The following is a 24,261-nucleotide window of genomic DNA, read 5'->3' as shown; positions in this document are numbered from 1 at the left end:
CCAGGGTCCAGCTTTGCAAAGAGGAAAAGAGGAAGGGAAAGGACATTCACATGGCATCAGCCACATGCATAGCTTTACTTTTGCCATATACTCACTTCTCACAATACCTCTGTTAAGATTCTATCCCCATTTTACAAATTGAGAAACTGAGGCTTGGGATGGTGTAGTACTTGCTCAAGTAACACTACTAAGTGGTAAAGTCAAGGTTGAACCCAAGATTCTTGTGACCCTCAATTCATTCTCTTTTTACCACATAGCATCGTTTAATTACCTTGAGCATCAGTTTCCTCTTTTGAAGAACAAATCCAATAATCCCTACCTTGCCTGACTGTTACGAGGGTTTAATCAAAAATAATGTACGTGAAGAGACTTTCATAAACTATAGCATATTATGCAAACATATATCATGTATTATTTTTTGCTGCATCGAAGCTATTTTCTTAAAGAAAATCCTTGATGAAAGGGGATAGAACAAAATTTAATTTGCATATGGACACAATCCCAGTGAAGTTGTTGAGATGATTGAGTTTTTGCAGGGTGGAATGAATTGCTGATGCAGGTCCACTTTCCTGCTATGATTCAACTAGGAAGCTAAAAGATGAATAGTTTGAGGGATCTGAGCAAGGCCCTAGACAGAGTGCAGAAGAGAATCCAAACATGGTCCAAGGAGCAGCCAAATTGCAATCTGGCGTTAGATGATTCCTTTTTGATAATTGGGAGCTAGTAATCCCAGAAGTTCATCAGCAAAAATACAGTCCCTTAATCACTGACCTGTTCCCTGGCTCTACTCACATGATCAAAGTGGTTTTTGGTATAGTGATAGATTTGCAAATCCCAGGCAGAAAGTAGAATCAAAATGTAAACTGAGCGTATCTCACAATATGTAAACCCAGTCATTTCTTAATGAGCTCCCCTATCGTTCGCTCCTGTGCTGGTTACTGCTTGCTGAATCTGATTGCCCACACTTAAATGACTTTGATGTACAAAGAAGAGGAAACAACTGTTACCTAAACGTGTTTAGGTTGTTGTGCAGATGCTTTCAAAAAATAATAAGTAGGAACCAGGGTCATCAAAAGGTTGGGAATACAGTCATAATCTAACCCTCTGATTTTACCTATTGGGAAACAGATCAGAAGGATCAAGTGGCAAGTGGATTATCTAAGGCCATGGGACTAGCTAGGACAGACCTGGGTCTAGAACCTAGGTCTCAACACTTAGTTCAGTGCTCTTCCCACTGAGCTCACACTGAGCAAAGAAATTTTTCTGAATTAATTCAACAAATATGTATGAGCACCTGTAATATCATGGCACTGTTCTAGGCACTGGGGATGCTGTGATGAGCAAAAGCGGACACAACAGCTGCTCTCATTTAATTTATAGCCTGGTAGAGGAGGCCAAATTTAATGAACATTTCACACAAACTACAGTAAAAATGTATCTCTCACAACTGCTATGAAAAAGAGGTAGAAAGCAGCACAGACCTGGCCAGGGAGCTCAGGGAACGCTTCCCGGAGGAAGTGACACTTGAGCTAAAATCTGAACAATTAGGTGAAGAGAGGTGGGAATGGCATTCCAGACAAAGGGAATAGCAGCGCGAGGGAACACAGAGAGCCAACACAGCTGGAGCTGCAGGCTGAAGGGGTAAGCTCAGTAGCTGGATCTTTCTGGCTTTGTAGGCCACACTAGGGAACTTTCCCTTCTTTTATCCTAAGAACAATGGGAAGGGTCTGAAGAAGTTTAAGCAGGTTATGTGCTCAGAGTGGCCATAAGAGGGGTGGAAATGACAACCTGATCTTTTCAAAGAATGGCCTGGAATGAATCCAGGTGTCTGCCAGAGTTACAAAATACCGCTTGGTTTTGTAGAGCCACATGAAGACATGTTCCCAGCCTCTGCATGAAGATACCTTTGGGGGACATCTCAAAGTGGGGCTGGCCCAGATTGCAGCCATGGATATCTCACGGGGCAACCACAGAGATAACAAAGCTGTGATCCGCTACCTGCCTTGGCTTTATCATCCCCCCTCTGCAATGCAGCAAGGGTAAGACCCTTACTGTTCCGGGAATGAGGGTAAAGAAGGCAGGAAACACCCCTGAGTTTCCTTGGGCTTAGCTAGAGTTAATGATACACTGAAGATTATGACAGTGGAATGTACTTGGTTAGGAAGACGGAAATTGGATCCCATCTCCATACATACTTGCTGACCCAGAATGCTCTGTGACATGCTGCCAAAAAACAAACCTGTCCTCCCACAAAACCCTCAATTGTCCTAATGAAGAATGAAAATTTTGAGCTTAGAATTACCACTTTAACGCTTGATTTAAACTAGTTAAGTAAATTAATAAGTATATATCAATATATTTGCCTTCAAGCAACTTAGATTGTAGCTGGAACAAAAGCTATAGCAGGGATGAAATTGGTGCAAGGTTAGGTTGTACAAGCCCCTGACCCTGCCTTTCAGGGAGGCTAAAGAAGAGAGAGGCATGTACGGGTTTGTTGACTTGGGAACTCAGGGTAGGTTTGAGCCCGCCCTTTTGCGTGGTCAGCCTTCTGTCCAGAGGAAAAGTGTAGAGTGGGAATAAGAAGGGTGGGAGGAGAAGATCACGGGGGAGCAGGAAAATGGGCAGCTGTGTTATATCTCCTCATCTCCTTCCTCCCCTCTACGGGGGATACCAGAGAAGAAATTTCTTTTCTTTTTTTTTTTGAGACGGAACCTTGCTCTGTTGCCCAGGCTGGAGTGTAGTGGTGCTATCTCAGCTAACTGCAACCTCTGCTCGTGGCTTTAAGCGATCCTTTTGCCTCAGCCCCCCTAGTAGCTGTAATTACAGGCACGCACCACCATGCCTGGTTAATTTTTGTATTTTTAGTAGAGACGGGGTTTTGCCATGTTGGCCAGGCTGGTCTCAAACTCCTGACCTAAGGTGATCCACCTGCCTCGGCCTCCCAAAGTGCTGGGATTATAGGTATGAGCCACCGTGTCCGGCCCACCACAGAATAAATTTCTACAGCAGGAGTGGAAAGAGTTTAGAAAGGGAAGCTAGTCAGAGAGGCAGCCAGGCTTGTGGAAGAATGCTGTGTAATCCTGTGTCACCAAAGGCTGTTCTTTTCTCAAGAAGCTGAGATCCAGGATTAGAGTGGAAAACAAGAAAAACAGATACATCATTTTGTTGACACTCAGTTGCCTTGGCATTTTGTTTTATGTGATTGCCTGCAAGACCGCACTTTCTATCCCTTCCTCCAAGAAGCATTTGTTATGCACCCAATGAAACAGAAAACATAAAATCATCTTTAACACTCCTTCTTCTCTAACAGACCTAAAGAATTCATCGAGTGTGTCTCCCACATCCGACTGTTGTCCTGGCTTCTGCTGGGTTCCCTCACTCACAATGCAGTGTGCCCAAATGCCTCCTCTCCCTGCCTGCCCATTCCTCTGGATGCAGGCTCCCACATTGCAGACCATCTTATTGTTATCCTGATTGGATTTCCAGAGCAATCAAAGGTAAGTGATTTCTGCAAGATTAAGACCGAATGCATCGCAATTGCTAATGGAAACCTTATCAACCAATTATGTTTCTTCTGAGAAGAAAATGCATCTTATCACTTGCCCTCCTGTGGATGTTAGAAACACAACTCTGTGCTAATGTCTTATTTAAAGTTGTTTAGATTCCCAGACTGTCTCTCCCCCTGCCCCCAAATTGTTTTTAGACTTACTTTTATGAAGATAAATCATGGAGGCAAGCAAGAGTTGGCTTCCCAGGCATTTCTGTCTCAAAATAATGAAGAGAAATAAAAGGCTAGAAATATAATCAAAATTCTGTGATCAGCTTTTAAAACCAGAGACAAAATGGAGGAAAATTTATCCTCTATCTAATTCTTCATGTACTGTCTTTTCAACTGAAATCTCTGGAGATACAGGAAAATACAAAATGAAAACAAGAAGGCCAGTTGGAAACTCACTAAAGCACACATTGGCATGACCTATGCAGGGGGACTTTGTAAATTGCAGAGACAGATGATGTGCTAAAGGGAAGAAAGTAAACCCAAGGCAGGCACCAGTCATGAACCTGTCCAGGCAAGCCAGACACATTGGTACTAACCAGCTCCGAGGAGCCAGGGGACCTTCACAGAGCTTCGGCAAGTTCTGGGAGGTCACAGTGGCCTTGGGGACAGCTCGGGTTTGGGACAGGGCAAGCTGATGATGTGATAAAATGGCACACCCATCCCAATGATCCAAATGATGTTCGCAAAAGGAATTAGGCAGTCGATTCCTAATATTTCAACTGAGATCCGGGTTTGGTTCCTAATTATGGTACTTGTGATTTTATGAGCTTGACAAGTATCTAACCTGTCTGATATTCAGATTTTCACCTGTGAAATAGACGAGGGGATAGTTGGAGAGCGATGGAGGTGATCTAGGAAAAGCCTTTGGCGCAGTCTCTGGCGTGTTGTAGGTGCTCTCCCGGCACGTGCTTTCCGCTAAGAGGAGGAACTCTGCTGCTGCTGCTATGATTAAGAACTTCTGGGCAGGGTGTTCACGTATATCACCTCCTTTACTCCCATGCTTTGAAGAGGCTACTATTATTCCCATTTTACAGATGAGGAAACATCCTAACATGGCAGAATGATTGTTCTCCCTAATCTAGTTTTGGGATGGGAATGTCAGTTTCGTTAAAGGGCAAGGGGGTGGGTAGATTTCTTCAGCAAATTAAGGTGCCTTCTCTTCAAAAATGTGCTTTATTCTCTGAGCACACTCCCACTGGTGGAGAAGAGAGCAGAGCAGATTGTTTTAAGGTGATGAATCACGACTTTGTAACTCTGAGATAATGCCTTTGTGCTTTGACTGTGCTCCCTGGCAAGACCAAAGCCATGCGGGGAGGGCTCCATGGAGGGTCACAGCCTGCTGAGATGCAATGCACCGATGCCGTCTTCTTCCTTTTCAGACCTCCGTGCTGCACATGTGCTCCCTCTTCCACGCGTTCATCTTTGCTCAGCTCTGGACAGTGTATTGCGAGCAAAGTGCCGTCGCTACAAATCTCCAAAATCAGAATGAATTCAGCTTCACAGCGATACTGACAGCACTAGAATTTTGGAGTAGGGTGACACCCAGCATCCTTCAGCTAATGGCCCATAACAAAGTGGTGAGTTCACCGACAAGTTTCCCTTCTGAGATGGAATCTCAAAGTGTCCACACCACTCCTAATCCTCACACTCCCTGTTTTCACAGATCTCAGTTGTAAGATTATATAAATGGATCAGGGATTTGTTACCTTATAAGCTGGATGTTCTGCTTGCATAAGCATTTTGATTAAAAATAAGCATTTTGATTAAAAACAAAATAAACAATAGTTCAAGACATCTATTGTACACCGTGGTGACTACAGTTAACAACAATATATTCTATACTTGAAAATTGCTATGAAGAGATTTCAAATGTTCTCACCACAAAAAATAAGTATGTAAGGCAATGCACATGTTAAATAGCTTGATTTAGCCATTCCACAATGTATATGTATCTCAAAACTTTTATATTGATATATAAATATAAAAAAGGAAACAAGTACAGTTATTAATATTAAAAACAATTTTTATTTTTTCTGCCTAACATCAAATGTATGTTGTATGAAATTTCTACCTTGAAGGGTTGTTTGCTGCTATAATGTCAGAGGGTTAGGAGTGAGATTCATATTATTTGAGGATTTCAAAGCAATTTGGAAAAACCTTAGCCAATTAGGTCATCTATTTGTGGTTGTTTAAGAGTAGACTGACTACAGGTGTTCATTCCACTCCGGGCTCAAAGCCTGAAAGGAGCCTCACCTTTTCGAGTTGCTTTATAAGGACCTATGCTCCCAATCTTCAAATCCAGTACTATTGAATGTAGATGGCTTACCAAGAGAGGGGCTGTTCCAGAGCTCATTGGAAAATGTCTGGGGTATGGCTAGCCTAAGCCCACTTCATTGAACCAGTGTGGAGTATTCATCCTGGAGTCAAGGTTGGAGGATATATGGAAGGAATTTACAAGGGAGTCCTTTGGTTCTGACTGTGTATTGGAGGAGGACTCTCAGCTGGGAAAGCTGCAGCCAGTGTCTTGATTATGGGGACACCATCAGTAGAGTTCTTGTTTGTTAGGAGCAGGGGACCTGGAGGGACACCATAATGATGATTCCAGTGTGCCCTGAAACCCAACACTACACTGCCCACAAAAGGCATTCAGGAAATGTTTTTTTAATTGATTGAATAATAGTCTAAGAAGTATTTTCTTTTGGTTCTTAATTAGAAAGGGGATTGTATATTTCCTTTAGTGAAGCACTTTGTTCTTTAGAGATGCAAATGATACAGGCATTCTATGTGTGGAGAGATGTCTTAGTTCAATTTAAAGGAAGTTTATGTGAAAATCGTAGCATTTGAATAGTTCTGACTGTTATGGAAAATAATTACATTTATTGGATCACAGATTCTAGGACTAATGAAGAATTTGGAGATCAAACATTCTATTCTGTTATTTCACGGACAACAAAACTGAGGCCTTAAACTTAAGCTAGAGATTAAAAATGTTCCTTCTATCATTAGTTTTTTTGATACCAAGAAATACCTCTCCTCCAAATCACTCTCCATATTTAAATGTTACAAATGAATTTGTTGTACATGAATTTTATGCAAATGATATTACAAAAGAATTTGAATTAAATTCATTCTGAAAATTTTGTTAAACCATATATAAGCCAGTCTGGTAAAAATCTCCCTGGAATATTTAAAATCCAGCTGTAGGAATTTCTGATGAGGGACTTCGCCTCTACTGTCTTTGAACTGTCGTAAGCACGGCTACCTTGTCCCACGGAGAATAAAGCCTCGGAAGCAGATCTGCAGTAAATTAAACAGTTATTGCTGATGAAGACACTGTGTAGAAAGGATCAAGATTGAGAAAGGATCAAAATATTACTGGGAAACATTGATGTGAAAATTACCCTATTCTAATATAAATCCCCTTACCTTGCAAAAGATATCCAGAAAACCAAGGAAAATAGTCTGTAATTGTCTGACTTTGTATCTGGTGCTTTCTCCAAGACACGTTAGTTTAGTTTCAAATAATATTATTTTAAATCATTACATGGTGTATAAAAGTAATTCAAGCATTTGTTATCTCCTCTCCCTGGGTACCCTCCTCTCAAAACAGACTAGCGTGATACACAACTCTTACATCCAAAGAGCTCCATAGTTAGAAATGAAGGAAACAGAAGCCATGTATTCCCTGGTGTGAGTCAGTGCAGTGCAGATTAGTGAGATTAATGCCTGAATTCCATTGGCAGCCCTGAGTTGAATGAGGGAGGCATGACAATTACCAAGCCTCTGGAGCTTTTTAAAAATCGTTTTCTGGCTTGAAGTTTCAGAGGTGAATGAACACCACTGCCAGTGGTCTCCTATGGTCATTACGCAGAAAGACCTCGTGGGCACAGGACATCATAGGTCTTCTGCGGCTGCAGACTAGTTTGCAAGGTTTCCATATCACTGGGAATGGAATTAACTTTCATGTTTGTTGTTTCAGATGGTAGAAATGGTGTGTCTCCATGTGATTAGTTTAATGGAGGCATTGCAGGAATGCAATTCGACCATTTTTGTCAAGGTAGGAAAACCTTATGATTCTTACAGACCATTTCTTACTGCTAAAAACAAATGTGGATTTATGTTGAAGGTACTTTCTGAAGAGAATTAGTTTTAACATTCAGAGTTGGGGCTGGAGAATTCAGGCTCCTATAACAACCCTTTACCAAATGGTTATTGCATGAATTTTGCTCTTGGTCTACCACTGTGACCAACTTCAGCTGGGTTAAATATATCAGACTAGGCCAGGCATGGTGGCTCATGCCCATAGTCCCAGCATTTTGGGAGGCTGAGGCAGGAGGATTGCTTGAGCCTAGAAGTTTGAGACCAGCCTGGGCAATATGGTGAGACCTTGTCTCTACCAAAAAAAAAAAAAAAAAAAGAAAAAAAAAGGTAAAACAAGTGCTGGTGCTGAAAGTATTACTGGGGAACATTGATGTGAAAATTACCCTATTCTAATATAAATCACCTTACCTTGCAAAAGATATCCGGAAAACCAAGGAAAATAGTCTGTAATTGTTTGGCATGGTATCTGGTGTTTTCTCTAAGACAAATTAATTTAGTTTCCAATAATATTATTTTAAATCATTATATGGTGTATAAAAGTAATTCAAGCATTTGTCATCTACCCTCCCTCGGTACCCTCCTCTCATCAGAAACAGACTAGTGTGATACAAAAACGAAAGAGTAGAGAACTTGGTTTCCTATTCCGTTTATCTTTCTGTCTCCCCTCTTTTTCCTTTCCTTCCTATCGTTCCACCTCTTTGTCTCTCTGATCCTTCTTCCTCTCCTTGTATCTCTTCTTGTATTTCTTTATCTTTCACCTCTATATTCTATTATGTTGGCCACCGTCACCACCCACCATCATCACCCACTAGTGGGCATCACCTCTATATTATGTTGGCCACCGTCACCACCCACCATCATCACCCAGTAGTGGGAACCTTATAACTTGCTGTTTCATTCCTTGGTTAACTCCACTCGTCAACAAAGAACATTTGTCACATTCACTCACACTATGCTGAAGAAAAGCAGCCCATTTCCGGGGAAAGCTTGACTGTTACCAGAAGAGAACAAGATCATTGGTTCAAATGGGCTAGATATATGATATCTAGCTTGCTAATAGCAAAAGTCAACACTGTTGGAGTGCAGTGGTGCAATAATATACATATGGCAAATGGTACATATTTAAAATGTTCTGTTTGATAAGTCTTGACTTACATTATGCCATGCACTATGATCAAGACAATGAACATATCCATCACCTCCAAAACTTTTTCAAGCCAGGTGTGGTGGCTTATGCCTGTAATCCCAACACGTTGGGAGGCTGAGGTGGGCAGATCACTTGAGGTCAGGAGTTCAAGACCAGCCTGGCCAACATGGTGAAACGCCATCTCTACTAAAAATACCAACATCAGGCAGGCATGGTGGCACACACCTGTAATCCCAGCTACGTGGGAGGCTGAGTCAGGAGAATCGCTTGAATCCGGGAGGTGGAGGTTGCAGTGAGCCTAGATTTTGCCACTACACTCAAGCCTGGGCAACAGGATGAGACTTTGTCTCAAAAAAAAAAAAAAAAAAAAAAAAAAAAAACCCCGAAATTTTTTCATACCCCTTTATAATCCTTTGGTTAGGTTACTCGTCTCCTTGTCCCCAGACAACTACTGACCTGCTTTCTGTCACTATAGATCAGTTTGCACTTTCTAGAATTTTCTTTAAGTGGATTCATACAGTATATACCTTTTTTTGCCTTCTTTCACTTGTAATAATTGAGATTAATCCATGTTATTGCATGTATCAGTGGACCATTACTTTTATTTCAGAATAGTAGTCCATTGTACGAATATACCACATTTTGCTTATTCATTTGTCAGTTGACATCTAGGGGGTTTCCAGTTTGGGGCTTTCACAAATAAATCTGCTATGAAGATTCGTGAAGATGTCTTTGTGTACATATATGCTTTCATGTATGTTGGGCAAATACCTAGGAATACAATGTCTGGGCCATGTGACAGATGTATATTTACCTTTAACAAAATTGTTTTCCAAACCGTTTTCCAAAGCTATTGTGCCCTGTTACATCCAGTATATGAGCAGTCCCAGTTCCTCCACATCTTTGTCAACACTTGGCATAGTCAATCTTTAATATTAATTATTCTAAGAGTTGTGTACTGGTATTTTGTTGTGGTTTTAAATAGCATTCTCCTGTTTGCTAATGACATTAGCCTCTTTTCATGTACTTATTTGCTGTCCATATGTCTGCTTGGTGAAGTGTCTGCTAAAATTATTTGCCCATTTTTTATTGGATTGGGTTTTTTCCTGATTACTGAAATTTGAGATACAAGTTCTTTATCAGTTATGTGATTTGCAAAGATTTTTCTCTGTGGTTTGTCTTTGGAATTCTTAATTTTGATGAAGTACCATTTACCAATTTTTTTATTTTATGAATCATGATTTTGATGTTGTATTTTTAAAAATCTTTGCCTAGCCCAAAAATAATAAAAAGTTTTATTTGTGTTTTATTCTAAGCTTTATCTATGTTTTCACTTGGGCGTTAGTTTAAGTCTGTGATCTATTTTGAGTTAACTCTTGTATACGGTGTGAGATATGGCTTGAGGTACCTTTTATGTATATGGACAGTTAGTTATTCCAGCATCATTGTTAAAAATACTATACTTTCTCCATCACATTGCCTTTGCACTTTTGTCAAAAATCAAATAACTATACAATTCTAATTCTGGCTTCTTGATTCTGTCCCACTGATCTCTATTTTTTTTATTTTTATTTTTATGTTTTTTTCCTGAGACAGAGTCTCACTCTGTCACCCAGGCTGGAGTGTAGTGGCGCAATATCGGCTCACTGCAACCTCCGCCTCCCAGGTCCAAGTGATTCTCCTGCCTCAGCCTCCTGAATAGCTGGGATTACAGACACCCGCCACCATGCCCGGCTTATTTTTGTATTTTTAATAGAGATGGTGTGTCACCATGTTGGCCAGGCTGGTCTCGATCTCCTGACCTCAGGTGATCTGCCGACCCTGGCCCCCCAAAGTTCTGAGATTACAGACATGAGCCACCATGCCCGGTCAGATCTCTGTCTATTTTTATAACACACTGTCTGCATTACTACAGCTTTATAATATTCCTTGAAATCAGGTAGTGTCAGCCTTCTAAATTCATTCATCTTTTTCAAAGTTGTTTGGCTATTCTAGGTCCTTTGCAGTTCAAGATAAATTTTTAAATTGGTTTGTCAATTTCTACAAAAAGGTTGTTAGGGGCTGGACACAGTGGCTCATGCCTGTAATCCCAGTGCTTTGGAAGGCCAAGGAGGGAGAATTGCTTGGGACCAGGAGTTCAAGACAAGCCTGGACAGCCTGGCAGCATATTGAGACCCTGTCTCTACCCTGCAAAAAAAATTGTTTTAATTAGCTGGATATGGCAGCACATGCCTGTAGTTCTAGCTACTTGGGAGGCTGAGGTGGAGCACAATGATTTGAGACTTTTCTTTTCTAATATAAATGATTACTGCTATAAATTTTCCTCTAAGCACTGGTTTAGCTACATCCTACAATTTGGCATGTTGTGTTCTCATTTTTATTCAATTCAAAATACTTTCTAACTTCTCTTTTGCTTTCTTTCTGGCATTGATTATTTAGAACCATATTGTTTTACTTCCAAATATTTAAAGATTTCCAGAGAATTTTCTGTTATGGATTTGTAATTCTAATGTATCACAGAATATACTTTATATAATTTGACTCATTTTAAATTATTGAGACTTGCTTTATGGCCCAGAATATTGTGTATCTTAGTAAATGCTCTGTGTGCACTAGAAAAGAATGTGTCTTCTGCTGTTGTCGCTTGGAGTTTCCTAAGTAAGTTAGTTCAAACTTGTTGATTGTATTGCTCAAGTCTTCTATGTCCTTCTTGTTATGTCTGTTAACTTATTCTATCAATTATTGAGAAAGGGATATTGAAATATCTCTCAATGTGGATTTATTTTTGCTTAATGTATTATGAAGCTCTGTGATTAGGCTTATAAATGTTTAGGATTGCTATATTTTCCTAATGAATTGAAATTATAAAATATCTCTCTTCATCTTTGGTAATATTTTTAGTTTAGTTTAGTGGTTTTTTTTTTTTGTGAGATGGAGTCTCGCTTTATCACCCAGGCTGGAGTGCAGTGGTGCAATCTTGGCTCGCCACAACCTACGCCTCCCAGGTTCAAGCAATTCTCGTGCTTCAGTCTCCTGAGTAGCTGGGACCACAGGCACCTGTCACCATGCCCAGCTAATTTTTGTATTTTTATTTATTTATTTTTTTGTTGTTGTTGTTGTTTTTGAGATGGAGTCTCGCTCTGCCACCCAGGCTGGAGTGCAGTGGCCGGATCTCAGCTCACTGCAAGCTCCACCTCCGGGGTTTACGCCATTCTCCTGCCTCAGCCTCCCGAGTAGCTGGGACTACAGGCGCCCGCCACCTCGCCCAGCTAGTTTTTTGTATTTTTTAGTAGAGACGGGGTTTCACCGTGTTAGCCAGGGTGGTCTTGATCTCCTGACCTCATGATCCGCCCGTCTCGGCCTCCCAAAGTGCTGGGATTACAGGCTTGAGCCACCGCGCCCGGCCTAATTTTTGTATTTTTAGTAGAGACAGGGTTTCACCATGTTGGCCAGGCTGGTCTTGAACTCCTGACCTCAAGGGATCTGCCCACCTCGGCCTCCGAAAGTGCTGGGATGACAGACATGAGCCACCGTGCCCAGGCTGAAAAAACTTGGAGGTGATGGATATGTTCATTATCTTGATTGTGGTGCATGGCATAATGTAAGTCAAGACTTATCAAACTGGGCGTTTTAAATATGTACCATTTACCATATGTGCATTATTGCACCACTGCACTTGAACAGTGTTGACTTTTGCTATATCAAATTAATAAATATTACCCATCTTTCTTTGGTAATATTTATTAATAAAATAGTCCAGCTTTCTTTTGACTAATGGTCGGATGGTACATATTTTTTTTCATCCTTTTACTTTTATCCTATCTATGTCTTTGTATTTAAACTGCGTTTCTTATAAGCAGCATAAAGTTGAGTGTTGCTTTAAAAAAAATCCCATCTGACAGTCTCTTCCTTTTGATTGACGTTTTTAGATCATTTTCATTTAATGTGTTTCATGATATTGTTGGATTTAAATCTATTATCTTACTGCTTGTTTTCTATATTTCACATCTGTTCTTTGTCTCCTGTCCTCTCTTTTGTGCCTTCTTTTGGATTAAGGTTTTTATGATTAAATTTTGGATATAATTTCCTTTTTTTTTGTATAATTAAGATAAACTGAGATGGCAACCAAGATAATTAACTTGAGAACTTTCTTCTTTTCAGACATCAGCATTTAGTGCTCTAAATTTCCTTTCAATACTGTTTTAGCTGCTTTCCCCCAGATTTTGATAGATTCTCATTTCCATTCAGATCAAACTGTTAATTTCAGTTTGGCTTCTTTTATGACCCATAGTTATTTGGAAGTGTGTTTTTTAATTATCTTATTAGCTATATGTCTTTGTTGTTGTGTTAGTGGTTGATTTAGAGTTTATAGTATATATTTTTAACTAATCACAGTATGCCTTCAAGGAATATTATACCACCTCATGTATTGTATAGGAACTGAACAATAACATACCTCCATTTCCCACCTCCTGACTTCATGCTATTATTGTCATACATTTTACTTCTATATATTTTATAAAGCAAATCATACATTATTATTTTTGCTTTAAACAGTTGATTATCTCTTAAGGAGATTTTAAACAAGTTTTATATTCATTTATATTTGCTATTATTGCCATATTTATATTTACCATTTTAGTGCTCTTCACTTCATACCATAGATCTAAACATTCATCTTTCATCTTTCCTTCTCTGCCCAAAGGATTTTCTGTAAAGTCTTCTGTGCAGGTCAACTGGTGATTAATTGTTTTAGGTTTTGTATGTCTCAGAAGCTTTATTTTGCTTTCATTTTTGAAATAAAATTTCACTGGGTATTGAATTCTAGATGGACAGTTTCAGAGTTTTTTTTTTTTTTTTTTTTCCAATACTTTAAAGATACTGCTCCTCCATGGTCTTTCTGCTTGTATTGTTTCCAACAAGAAATCTGTCATTCATTTTTTTTTTTTTTTTTTTGTCTGTATGTGATATGTCTTTTTTTCCTCTGGCTGCTTTGAAGATTTTGTCTTTGCCACTATGTTTAAGCAATTTGATGATGCTATGCCTTGGTAGAGTTTTCTTCGTATTTCTGGTGCTTGGGTTTGGTGAGCTTCTTGGATCTTTGAATTTATAGTTTTCATTAGATTTGGAGAAGTATCAACCATTGTTTCTTCAAATATTTTGTTCAGTGCCCCTACTCAACATGTTCAATCTTTCTTCTACCTTCTTGACCATATTGAATATAGTTATTATAACTGTTTTAATGTCCTTGTCTACTAGTTCTGTTATCTGTGTCATTTTTGTTTTATTTTCTGTTGACAGATTTTTCTCCTCATTCATGTGTCGTAATTTTTGTTGTTGCTTCTTAGCATGCCTGGTAATTTTTTATTGTATTATTGACATTGCAAATTTGACTTTCTTGGGTGATGGGTATCTTTGTATTCATATAAAAATTCTTAAGCTCTATTCTGTGACATAGTTACATACCTTACAAATATTTTTGTCCTTCTGAAGCTAACATTTAAGCTTTGTTAGGTGTTGATCAGAGCAGCAATTTTTGTAGGGCACGTAGTTCTTCACCGGTGCTGCTGTGTACCACTATACTCATCAGTACTCTCGTGATGTTCTATGAGTTACAAGATTTTTCCACTCTGACTAATAGGAACACAAAATATTCTTGGCCCTATGTAATCACCAGGGGATTTTTTCCTTCTAATATTTTTGGGTTGTTTTTTCCTCCAGTGTTGGATAATTTTTATAACTTGCATGTACTGGCCAACACTCAGCTGAAGACTCAGGGGATCCCCTTGCAGATCTTTGGAGTTGTCTCTCTCTCTGTAGATCTCTCCTGTCCAGTACTCTACCTTGCAAACTGTAGTCACTCTGACCTCCCAGGGCTCTTGGCTACATCTCCTCATTCAGGAAGACTACCAGGCTCCACCTGCATTCCTGCTCCTAGTGCTACTGCCTGAAAACTCTCTCTAGGCAGTGAGCTGGAATACCTGCAGGGCTCACCTGGTTTGTTTCCTTTCCCTCAGTGATCTCTGTCCTGCATTTCTTGATGCTTAATACCTGAAAGACATTGTTTTTTATAGTTTGTCTGGATTTTTAGTTGTTCCAGGCGGGAGGGTAAATCTGGTCTTTGTTACTCCGTCTTGGCTGAAAGAGAAACTTTCATCACCAGTTGTAATTTTGAGGGCTGGAATAAGCAGGATTGAAATGAGTACAGTCCAACCAGGCAGGAAGGCTTCCGTTTGTTCTGTAGCATGAACCAAGACAAGAGGAAGGGTATCACTTTTATTTTTGTGAAAACCTGTTTTTTAAATGTCCTTCAGTTTTCAGGATATTGTTTCTGAAGCGGGGGGGAACCCAACCAACTTTACTCCATTATAACATTGCAGAGCCCAAAATAAATTACATCTAATTCTTACTCACAGATTTGTAGTAGCCACTAGCAAAAGAGACTGAAAATGAAAGTTATTCAATAAGTCAAATTAACATTCCTGAAATAGGATGATGGCTGGGTTATACAATGTCATCAATAACGATGAGCTTTAACTGGATGCCTTTAGTCACGTGATTTGCAAATCACAAACCTGAAGGTCCCTTGCAGGTATATTTTAGAATCACATGGTCATAGATTACATCAATGGGGAAATAATAAAATCCCTTTTAGACCAACATCACTGTTCCTCTTGCTTGCTTCACACAGACCCTTAGCCCCAGTGGCAGCACTGGGAAAGGTATCCACCCAGGGAAAGGGTACTCAGTACTCCCTGACCCTCCTCTTCCCAAGTCCCTCACGATTCTTAACAGGAGGTTAGTTTGGGTATTTCCCAAATATCAAGAGGCGTATGGGCCCACTTCCATATTAAATAGTCAAAGATCAACAAAGTCTATAACATCAGGACCCTCCAGGGCTTGCTTTTTGCTGTGCAGAAATTATAGGGGGGGACAGACTAGATAAATATTTTTTTCCATTCAGAATGCCTAGAGGAGCCAGTCCTAGTAAGGGTGAGAGGGCACAGCTTTATCTGGTACCCACCTTTGTAATCCCACAGTTTTGTTACGGGGGTTGGGGGACAGGGGGAGGCATGGAGACGGTGGCATTTTCTGATATTTTCAGCTTTAGTCTCATGACATTTTCTGATACACACCATACTCCATTTCTAAACACAGTATTCATGTTAGAGACCACGTATTAGCTAGCTGCAACAGAAACACTATGTTTAGGAATGTTTAGGAGTAAGTGACAATGGAAGTCAAATTAGCGAATTGTATACACCAACAGAATGTTAAAAGTCAACAGCCAGATTTAGCCTTGGGATCAAAAACAGGGAGAGAAATTCAGCTTATCACTTCACCAAGTTCATTTTAAAGAAAATGTGATAAATTCAATGAAACCAGCAGCTTATGGCTATGACTAACTTTGAACTCTGAGGTCATTTACATACCGTACCCCATCCCAAAAAGCTCTCCTTCTTCTTTCATTTTTTTTTCATTACATCACTGTCCCCCAGTTTGCCCAGGTTAGAAACCTCTACCTCTTCTTTGACCTTTTCGTCACTTGAAAGAGCAAAGAGCAGACTCATCCTCAGATCCTCAAGATTTGTCTCTGCAGGCGGAATCCTTCCCCATCCCCAGAAACTGTCCCTGGTCTTCTCTGGACCATTGAGGCAACCTCCACAATGGCGCTTGCCTCCATTCCCTGCCTCCTTCTTCACTGTAATCTGCAGGTTGCTGCCACAGTGATCTTTCTGGAGCACAGTCCTGCTCATGGTGAATAGAGCATTCCCTCTTCAGAAGCTGTAATGCATTTGGAATAAAATTCAGATTCCCTAATTTAGCATTTAGGGCCATCTGGTGGGCTAAGGGTGTGAAGGGCTGGCCTGTGCTTTTCTAAACTTGTTTTTCATGGCCCTTTTCTAAGAGCCTCACATGTCAGCATCACGTGGTGTCTCCCATCCCCGACTCTCGGCACACTCCCACCAGTGAGCTTTGCCCATGCCTTCTCTCTGCTTCCTGGAATGCCCTTGTACTGGCTTCCCAGGACTACCAAGGTATTACAGTCTGGGTGGTTCAACCAACAGAAATGTATTCCCTGGAAGTTCTGGAGACCAGAAGACTGAGATCAAGGTGTCGGCAAGTTTGGTTCCTTTTAAGGGATTGGAGAGACAATTTGTTCCAGATCTCTCTCCTAGCTTCTGGTGGTTTGCTGGGTCTTTGGGGTTCCTTGGCTTGTAGGTCCCCATCTTCATCTTCACATAGCATGCTTTCTGTGTGTTTCTGTGTATGTGTCTGAACTCCCCTTTTTATAAGGACACCAGTCATATTGGATTAGGGGCTCACCCTACTCCAGTATGACCTCATCTTAACTAATTTACAAATTCAACAATCCCATTTCCAAATAAGGTCACATTCTGATGCAGTGCAGATTAGGACCTCAGTATAGATTTTAGTGGGACACAATTCAGTCCATGACAACACTACTCCTTTATTTGAGTGGAGAGTTGGAAGGTGTATGGCTCGAAATGATATGATACATATCGGTGTATTAAAGATCTAAGAAGTACTGAAATAAAGAAACTAACATTTCCAAACCTATTGGATTGGAGTCCCCTTCCACCATTTGAAAGTTCTCCAAATTAGAGTTCCATGGAACACGCTTTGAGAAGTGCCATATTCTGTCTCCAACTTCTGGATGTACAAGGCCATGAATATTTACTTAGATTCTAAAGGACTGAAACATGGCGGAGGGACCAAAGCAGAGAGAAGGAGCAGCTTCCGGAAGTCCTCAGGCCAGGGCACCCTGCGACCTTCTCCCAGGAAGGACCACATCAGAGGGGTTGAGGGTCCGTCAGAGAAGCAGCAGAGGGTCAGGGCTCCCCACCAGGGACTTGCTGCTTGGCTGTGTGTGCTCCCACACCCTGCAGACACCCGGCTCTGTCTCGCTGTATTCCGCCTTCCAGATCGCAGCCAGGCATCTCGGAGTGGCCTTTCTCACTCACTGAAGCGTTCCAACCACTGACCAGAGATATTTTCCTAATGACTACAGGCAAATAGAGTCGCCATTCCACTCAGACACTCAGTTCTAAAGATCCTGTGGAGGAAATTCTATTTCAAGAAAGTGAGGATTTAATTAAATAAATACACATTTAATTTCCTGTGCTTAGTAGCTTTCGGGAGACAATCAGTCATTTACTCTAAAGTGTGTATCTCAGGCACTCATGGGGCGCTTATTAACCTCCAAATGCCACTGGCTCAGCAGGGTTTGGCCTCAGAAAGGCATTGTGCTGATAACGGGTAGCTCTGCCGCAGGGCCCACATCCATGCGCGAAGTGAAAGGGATTCAGTGTGGCCTGTTTTCCCTTGCAATAAGCGAAGCTTTGTGGGAGAATAGAGAACACTAATAATGAAGCTTTTGTCTTTCTCCATACAGCTGATACCTATGTGGTTGCCAATGATTCAGTCAAATATCAAGGTAAGTCACCCCCTGGGCTGATTGGAAGCTTGGTTTCCTGCAGAGAACACATAACATTCCTAGGGATTGTTGATGCTCCATTTACTATGGAGAAGGATGAATTCAACCTGTTCCTGGCCTTAGAGGGCTGATAATGCAGGAGACCTGTGGGCCAGGTAAGGTCTCTGCAGGCAGGGGGTGGCGGCAGGAGCCATTGTCCTACTGCTTGAGGTTGGTGAGCATGCAGATGGAGGGGAGCATCCTAGGGTCTGAGCGAGCCTCAATCCACTGTGAGAGTACAGGCCAAGGCTGGGTGCAGTGGCTTCCGTCTGTAATCCCAGCACTTTGAGAGGCCAGGGTGGGAGGACTGCTTGAGGCCAGGAGTTGGAGACCAGCCTGGGCAACATAGTGAGACCCCATCTCTACCGAAGAATAAAAATTTAACTGGGTGTGGTGGCATGCATCTGTGGTTCTAGCTACTTAGGAGGCTGAGGTGGGAGGATCACTTGGAAGCCCAGGAGTTCGAGGCTGCAGTGAGCTATGATCCTGCCACTGCACTCCAGCTTAGGCAACAGAGTGAGACCCTGTCTTTATTTTAAAAAAAGAAATCAAAGAAATGTAAATTGGAAATAAAAAAATAAACTGTCACTGTTTGCAGATAACAAGATTGTGTATATATAGACAGAGCAAGACCCTGTCTCTCAAAAAAAAAAAAAAAGAATAGAATACCGACCCCTTGGAGGATACCCAGACACATTCAATGATATGTCCTGGTTGCTAAAATTGATTTTCTATCATGGAAAGAATTCTGTTATGAAAGGATAACATTGAATAAAAGGATTGAGCTACAAGGAACCTACTGCCTCATTTCATATATGAAGAAATTTAGGGCCGAAAGTAGGAGTGACTTGGTCAGGACCCCACAGCCTGGAAGAGGAGATTCCAACCGAATCTATTTCCCAGCCCCAGGCTTCCCCTTGAGTGGCGCTTTGTCATTGTAGGGGCAAACATACTCTATGACTAGCAAACAGAGTTACTGGGCTTGACTTAAGATGGCAAAGCCTGCCGCCTGCTCCATCCAAACCGGGTCCTGTCTGTCGCACTGAGTGTTGTGGGGACGGGAGGAAAAGCTGGAAAGTTTTTTGTGGCTTTCTTCTCTGAGTTGAGGAGGCATGCTAATGGAAGGAAAGCGGTATGAACTCAGGGTGCCCAGACACCATAAGAGAAAAGCACGGCTGTCAACAAGGACCACAGCCTTTGAGTCCTGATTATGGCCTTGGTGCTATTTGTGGTGGCCATCGGGGGCATGGACACTGCTGAAAACTGCCTCTTGATACTAGTTTTTTTCTGTGAAAAGAGTTTCTTGCACTCTCAGCTTGAAGCATTTTAAATTGCCTCTCTTACCCCTTTCCTGGCTTTATGGCAATCTGTGGTGATTTTACATTGCCCAGATGGCCAGGAGGAGGCCAACAGAACTCCCTAAGAAGCTTGGAGAAAGAAGAAAAGCTATTATCCTAGCTTCTTCCTGTGCCAAGTTCTGTTCTGAGCACTCTTTTAACCCATTTGTCCTACACAAACCCCCTGAGTAAGTGTAACTCTCCCCCCTTTTCCCATGAGAAAACCCAAACACAGACCAATAAACCTTGTTCCCAAAGTCGCCTATAGAGGAGCCAGGCTTTGAACACAGGGAGCCTGGCAGCAGAACCCGGGCACTTCTCCACCACACCCAGGTCCCTGTCGTAAACAGTTCCCTGGGGCCAAGTTTATGTGTTACCCCAGCACTGGTGTGGCAGCTTTATGTTTTCATTGCAGTGAGTCCGTCAAGATGGGCATGTCATTATTCTGATGGGTTGGGCCAGGATGACTCTAGAAAACACGCTGCGATCCCCTGCTCTGGGCACTGCCAGAGTTGAGAGTTTGCCTTCTTCAGGCCAGATAACCCTTGAGCCAAGCCTAAGTTCTGCCTGCAAGAAGCCGCCTGGGTTGACGCTCCCTGGGTTGCCCAGGAACACTAGAAAGAAATAAACTAAAACCTCTTGCCCTTTCTTGACAGCACTTATCTGCGGGACTCCAGCTTCGCCTCCAGGCTATTCAGAACCACGTGAACCACCACAGCCTAAGGACGCTGCCGGGCTCGGGCCAGAGCAGTGCTGGCCTGGCAGCCCTCCGCAAGTGGCTGCAGTGCACTCAGTTCAAAATGGCCCAGGTGGAGATCCAGTCCTCGGAAGCAGCCTCTCAATTTTATCCTCTATGAGTGGACTCCTCGGCGCTCAGTGTCAACACTCTGGTTTAGCAATAATGGGTTTAAAAACAAACAATTTGATCCAAGCAGGTTGGGGAACATATTGGTACTGTACATTCTCTTTCTAGTTTAGTAAAAGATGTGCAAAGGCCAGAGAGGGCCGAAAATGAAGCTTTCTTGCTACACATATTTCTGATGACTCCTTGGGCTATCTGATTAAGTGTTTCCTTACATTATTTTTTAAAAACCAAATCATTTTTCTTTAACTAACTTCTATTTTTTTTAAGAAAAAAAAAATAGACTGGTGGGTACTCACAGAAAAGTTGTATAAGTCCCCCTGTTGCTATTTTTGATGATAGAGAATAAATAGGGTTTTTGAAACCTTTGTAGTGTTTTTTCTTAAAATCCACTCTTGGCAATGCAATAAAAAAAACCGTCACCATAAGCCAGTGACACCTGACTGAAGCTTTTTGTCATTATCCTGGGAAAAGTGGCAGCTTGCAAGGAACATTACAAAGTGCACTTAGAAATTAGGTGGTTAAACTGTGCCAATTGTTTTCGTTGTTTTATAATATCATTTTCCAAAACTGTCCAGTAAGTTTTATTATTTTTAAAACCAGTTTTTCAACTCATTAGTTCTAGGCTGTACTCTCTTGTAAGCTTTATGATAACCACTTTAGTTTTGTGAATAATAAATTTTATTCTTTTGTTAATACTTGTATACAATTTAATTGAAAACTGTAGCTTGCACACCGGACCAGATGAGTCCCGCACTGGCACAGCGCCCTGCACCTGGAGTGATGTTTCATAAAATGGAATTTTAATAGTTTCAGAGCACCAAGATTTCTCCGCACCCTATACCTAGCATTGGACTGTGCATTCCAAATGAAATTCCTCCTCTTTATCCCTGTAATGCACTGACTAACAGAAGACTTACTACACATTTAAGCTGTATATTGACATGCTATTAAATGCATTTTTTATTATCTTTGTGAGCCTGGGGTTTTTTAAAACCAGTTTATAGAGCTAGAGTTTAGTTCCTGACAACCATTCCTTCTAAAGCTCTACAGCTTCTAACTTCTCTTGAAACTGAAATTATGAAGAAAAAGGCTTTCTTTCAGGCTGTTTGATGAGAGGAATACACAATTTGTTTGAAGTCCGCCTCTAGGAAGGACTCTGAGGGCGAGACCTTTTTTTTTTTTTTTTTTTTTTTTTTTTTTTTTTAATGTTCGTTATTAAGAGGCTTCCTTTGTCTTCTGGGAGCTCTGAGGTCTTAATGCTTCTCAAAGGAAAACAAGCCCTCAGATGTTTAACTGTTCATATGAGTTCTAGAAAGAGCGATCTTCAAATCTTCATCCTTATACAAATTGCAGGGGACCATTCAGGCTCCGTGTGGAGAGTACAAAAGTGACCATTCTTCGTATCTGCCTAACAGACTCTTCTGAAAGGCCTCTCCCTGGTCAGAACCCTTCTCCGTCACAGTCATGCGTGGCTGAGCTTCCGTGAACATTTTGTCTTATAGTCAAGTTGTGCGTTTCTTTATCTCGCTTGTAAACAGTGACAGCTTTGAGCATATGTGCTATCTCTGTCTCCCATGGTTTGGCACACGGTACATGTTTAATTAATGTCTATCCAATGAATGGATTCAGTTAAGTAAGAGGCCTTTCTTGAGCTCCCCACAGGCACCATGAGCTTTGCATGTGACATTCTCTTTTTTTGCGTTGGTTTCTGGAGGAGGAGGAGCCTCTGGCTGCTTCCCCTGTGAGGGTTTCTACTGATATCCTCATCTGGGCTCAGCTGCAGGCCTGGCTCTTGGCTAGTCCTGAGCCCACCCTGCCCCAGGCAGCCAAGATCTTGGTGGTCCCATCCCACCAGTAGACAAAGTCCAAAGTTACCCACATCTTCTTCTCCCACTCCCTCTTCTTTGCCCGGTTCTTTGAATGGACTTCTGCCTGAACTTTTCTTTGTATTTGCATCTTCCCCAAGCGGCAGACGAACCCTTAACCTGGCACTCTTGACTGGGGCCCCCATTTAATGCTTCCGACGGTCTGGACCTGTTTCCTTCACCTAGAGTCTTGGTCATTCCCAGGCAAATCTCTCTCCTTGCTCTTGAGAACCAGGACCCTTTTCCCTGCCAAACTGACCCAAATGCTGTCCCTACTGGCGCCCTGCCACTTCACTGGCTGATGGAAACTAGTGAGCTTCCCCAGCCTATGCTGCACCCACCCTTGTCAGTGTCCTCATCTTCTTCTGCAACCTTATGTCCACCCTCCAATGAGTCAGGCTCAGGCACTTCGAAGGAAAAAAGGGAGAGAGGGGACAAAAAGCTTCCAACAAGTTGGGCTCAGGCACTTAGAAGAAAAAAGGAAGAGAGGGGACTTATGGAAGTTTAGCAAGATTGGCACTAATAAGTAGGTGGAGAACCCATCCACCTAAGGCAGGAGTCAGCACCCTCAGCTCACAGGTCCGATAGAGCCCACGGCCTGTTTCTGCAAAGTTTTTGTAGAAACAGTCACACTCGCCATTTGCATATTGTGTAGGGCTGAGTTTGTGCTACAATGGTAGGCAGAGTTGCGATAGAGACTGTATGGCTCAGAACACCTAAAATATTGACCATCTGGCCCTTTACAGAAAAAGTGTGCTGACCTCTGACCTCTGTAAAGGCTCCTGAAAGGCACTGAGCTGGAGCCAGGCCTTCTGTGGATCTATTTTCCTTACCACCTCAGTGGCACTGGGATTTCCATATTAGTGTTTCCTCATCTGTAAAATGGCCATGACACACGTTCTACCTCAGAGGATTGTTGAGATGATGAACAAATGCAAGAAAAGGGCTTAGGGCAACACCTAGCACATGGTAAGCACTTGTTAAAAGTTACTGATTATTCCTTTTATTCTTATGTTTAAGCCTGGAGAAGTAGAGCTACTTGCCCAAGGTCATGCAGCTAGTAAGGGGCAGAGCCAGGACTTGACCCAGGCTATCCGACCCCCAAGGACTGTGCTCCCAGCCGCTGCCCATATGAACTTCTGCCACAGCACACGTCATCCCCAGGTGACGGCCACAAATGCAGAACGGAGGGCAGGGAGATAGATCTCAGCAACATTTACCTGATCCAGATTTGACCAGCACTAATTATTGGCATGGAGAACGGCCACAGTACAGACTGGTTTCCTTTCCACATAGCACCTTACTGGTTTCAGTGTGTGAGCAGAACACACTGAGATTCCCAAGGGTGGAATCGGCCCAAATCTCCAAATGTGTAGATTCTGTTCTTAATGATTTTTCACAGTGGGCATGCCTCTTATGAGTTGGGTGACCTTGGACAAGTTACTAAACCTCCCTGGACCTCTGTTTTTCCTTCTCTGTAAAATGGAGCTGTCTACCCATCTTCCTGGGGTGATGGAAAGCTCAAATGGGTGGAGAACTGTGATGGTACTTGGGAGACTGCGCTGGAATCTGTGGACCCCTGGGAAGACTGGCTGCCTCCTGAAGAGCACAGAGGGACAGCTCACAGCTGCAGGCTCATTTGCTATTTTTCTTCAGGCAGTGCCTCAGGATTAAGACCTACCATACCCAGGAGAGCCCGCACATGGCAGTAGCCAAGAGCATCCAGTCTCCACCGTGTGCCATCTCTTAGCAAGCATGTCATTCAGCCTGACACCGGGATGTTTCCGGGAAATCTCTTCCCGAAGAGTCTCATCAGAGGCCAAGTGGTTGCAGCTGATTCGTTTCTGTTTCCAAGCGACAACAGGCCAAATAAGACTGGATTGGATCA

The 24,261-nt window shown here is 42.0% G+C and overlaps 2 protein-coding genes across 17 annotated transcripts in view; one reads left to right on the top strand and one right to left on the bottom strand.

The window, feature by feature from the left end:
* Positions 1-20,869, top strand: part of UNC79 (unc-79 homolog, NALCN channel complex subunit) — a 277,488-nt gene extending 256,619 nt beyond the window's left edge. For all 16 annotated transcript variants that reach the window (XM_050798992.1, XM_050798985.1, XM_050798983.1 and 13 more), the window contains 6 exons: positions 1,864-2,039; positions 3,311-3,497; positions 4,939-5,136; positions 7,539-7,616; positions 18,226-18,267; positions 20,300-20,869. In XM_050798992.1, coding sequence (XP_050654949.1) covers positions 1,864-2,039; positions 3,311-3,497; positions 4,939-5,136; positions 7,539-7,616; positions 18,226-18,267; positions 20,300-20,500 — 882 coding nt within the window. In that variant the 3' untranslated portion in view covers positions 20,501-20,869. The remainder of the gene's footprint in view (positions 1-1,863; positions 2,040-3,310; positions 3,498-4,938; positions 5,137-7,538; positions 7,617-18,225; positions 18,268-20,299) is intronic.
* Positions 1-24,261, bottom strand: part of LGMN (legumain) — a 1,022,235-nt gene that overhangs the window by 987,836 nt on the left and 10,138 nt on the right. The window lies entirely within an intron of this gene.

This window comes from Macaca thibetana, chromosome 7 (assembly GCF_024542745.1).
Source record: "Macaca thibetana thibetana isolate TM-01 chromosome 7, ASM2454274v1, whole genome shotgun sequence".
NCBI lineage: Eukaryota > Metazoa > Chordata > Mammalia > Primates > Cercopithecidae > Macaca > Macaca thibetana.
The sequence above is the reverse complement of the archived record's forward strand: the minus strand, read 5'-3'. Positions and strand labels throughout refer to the sequence as shown.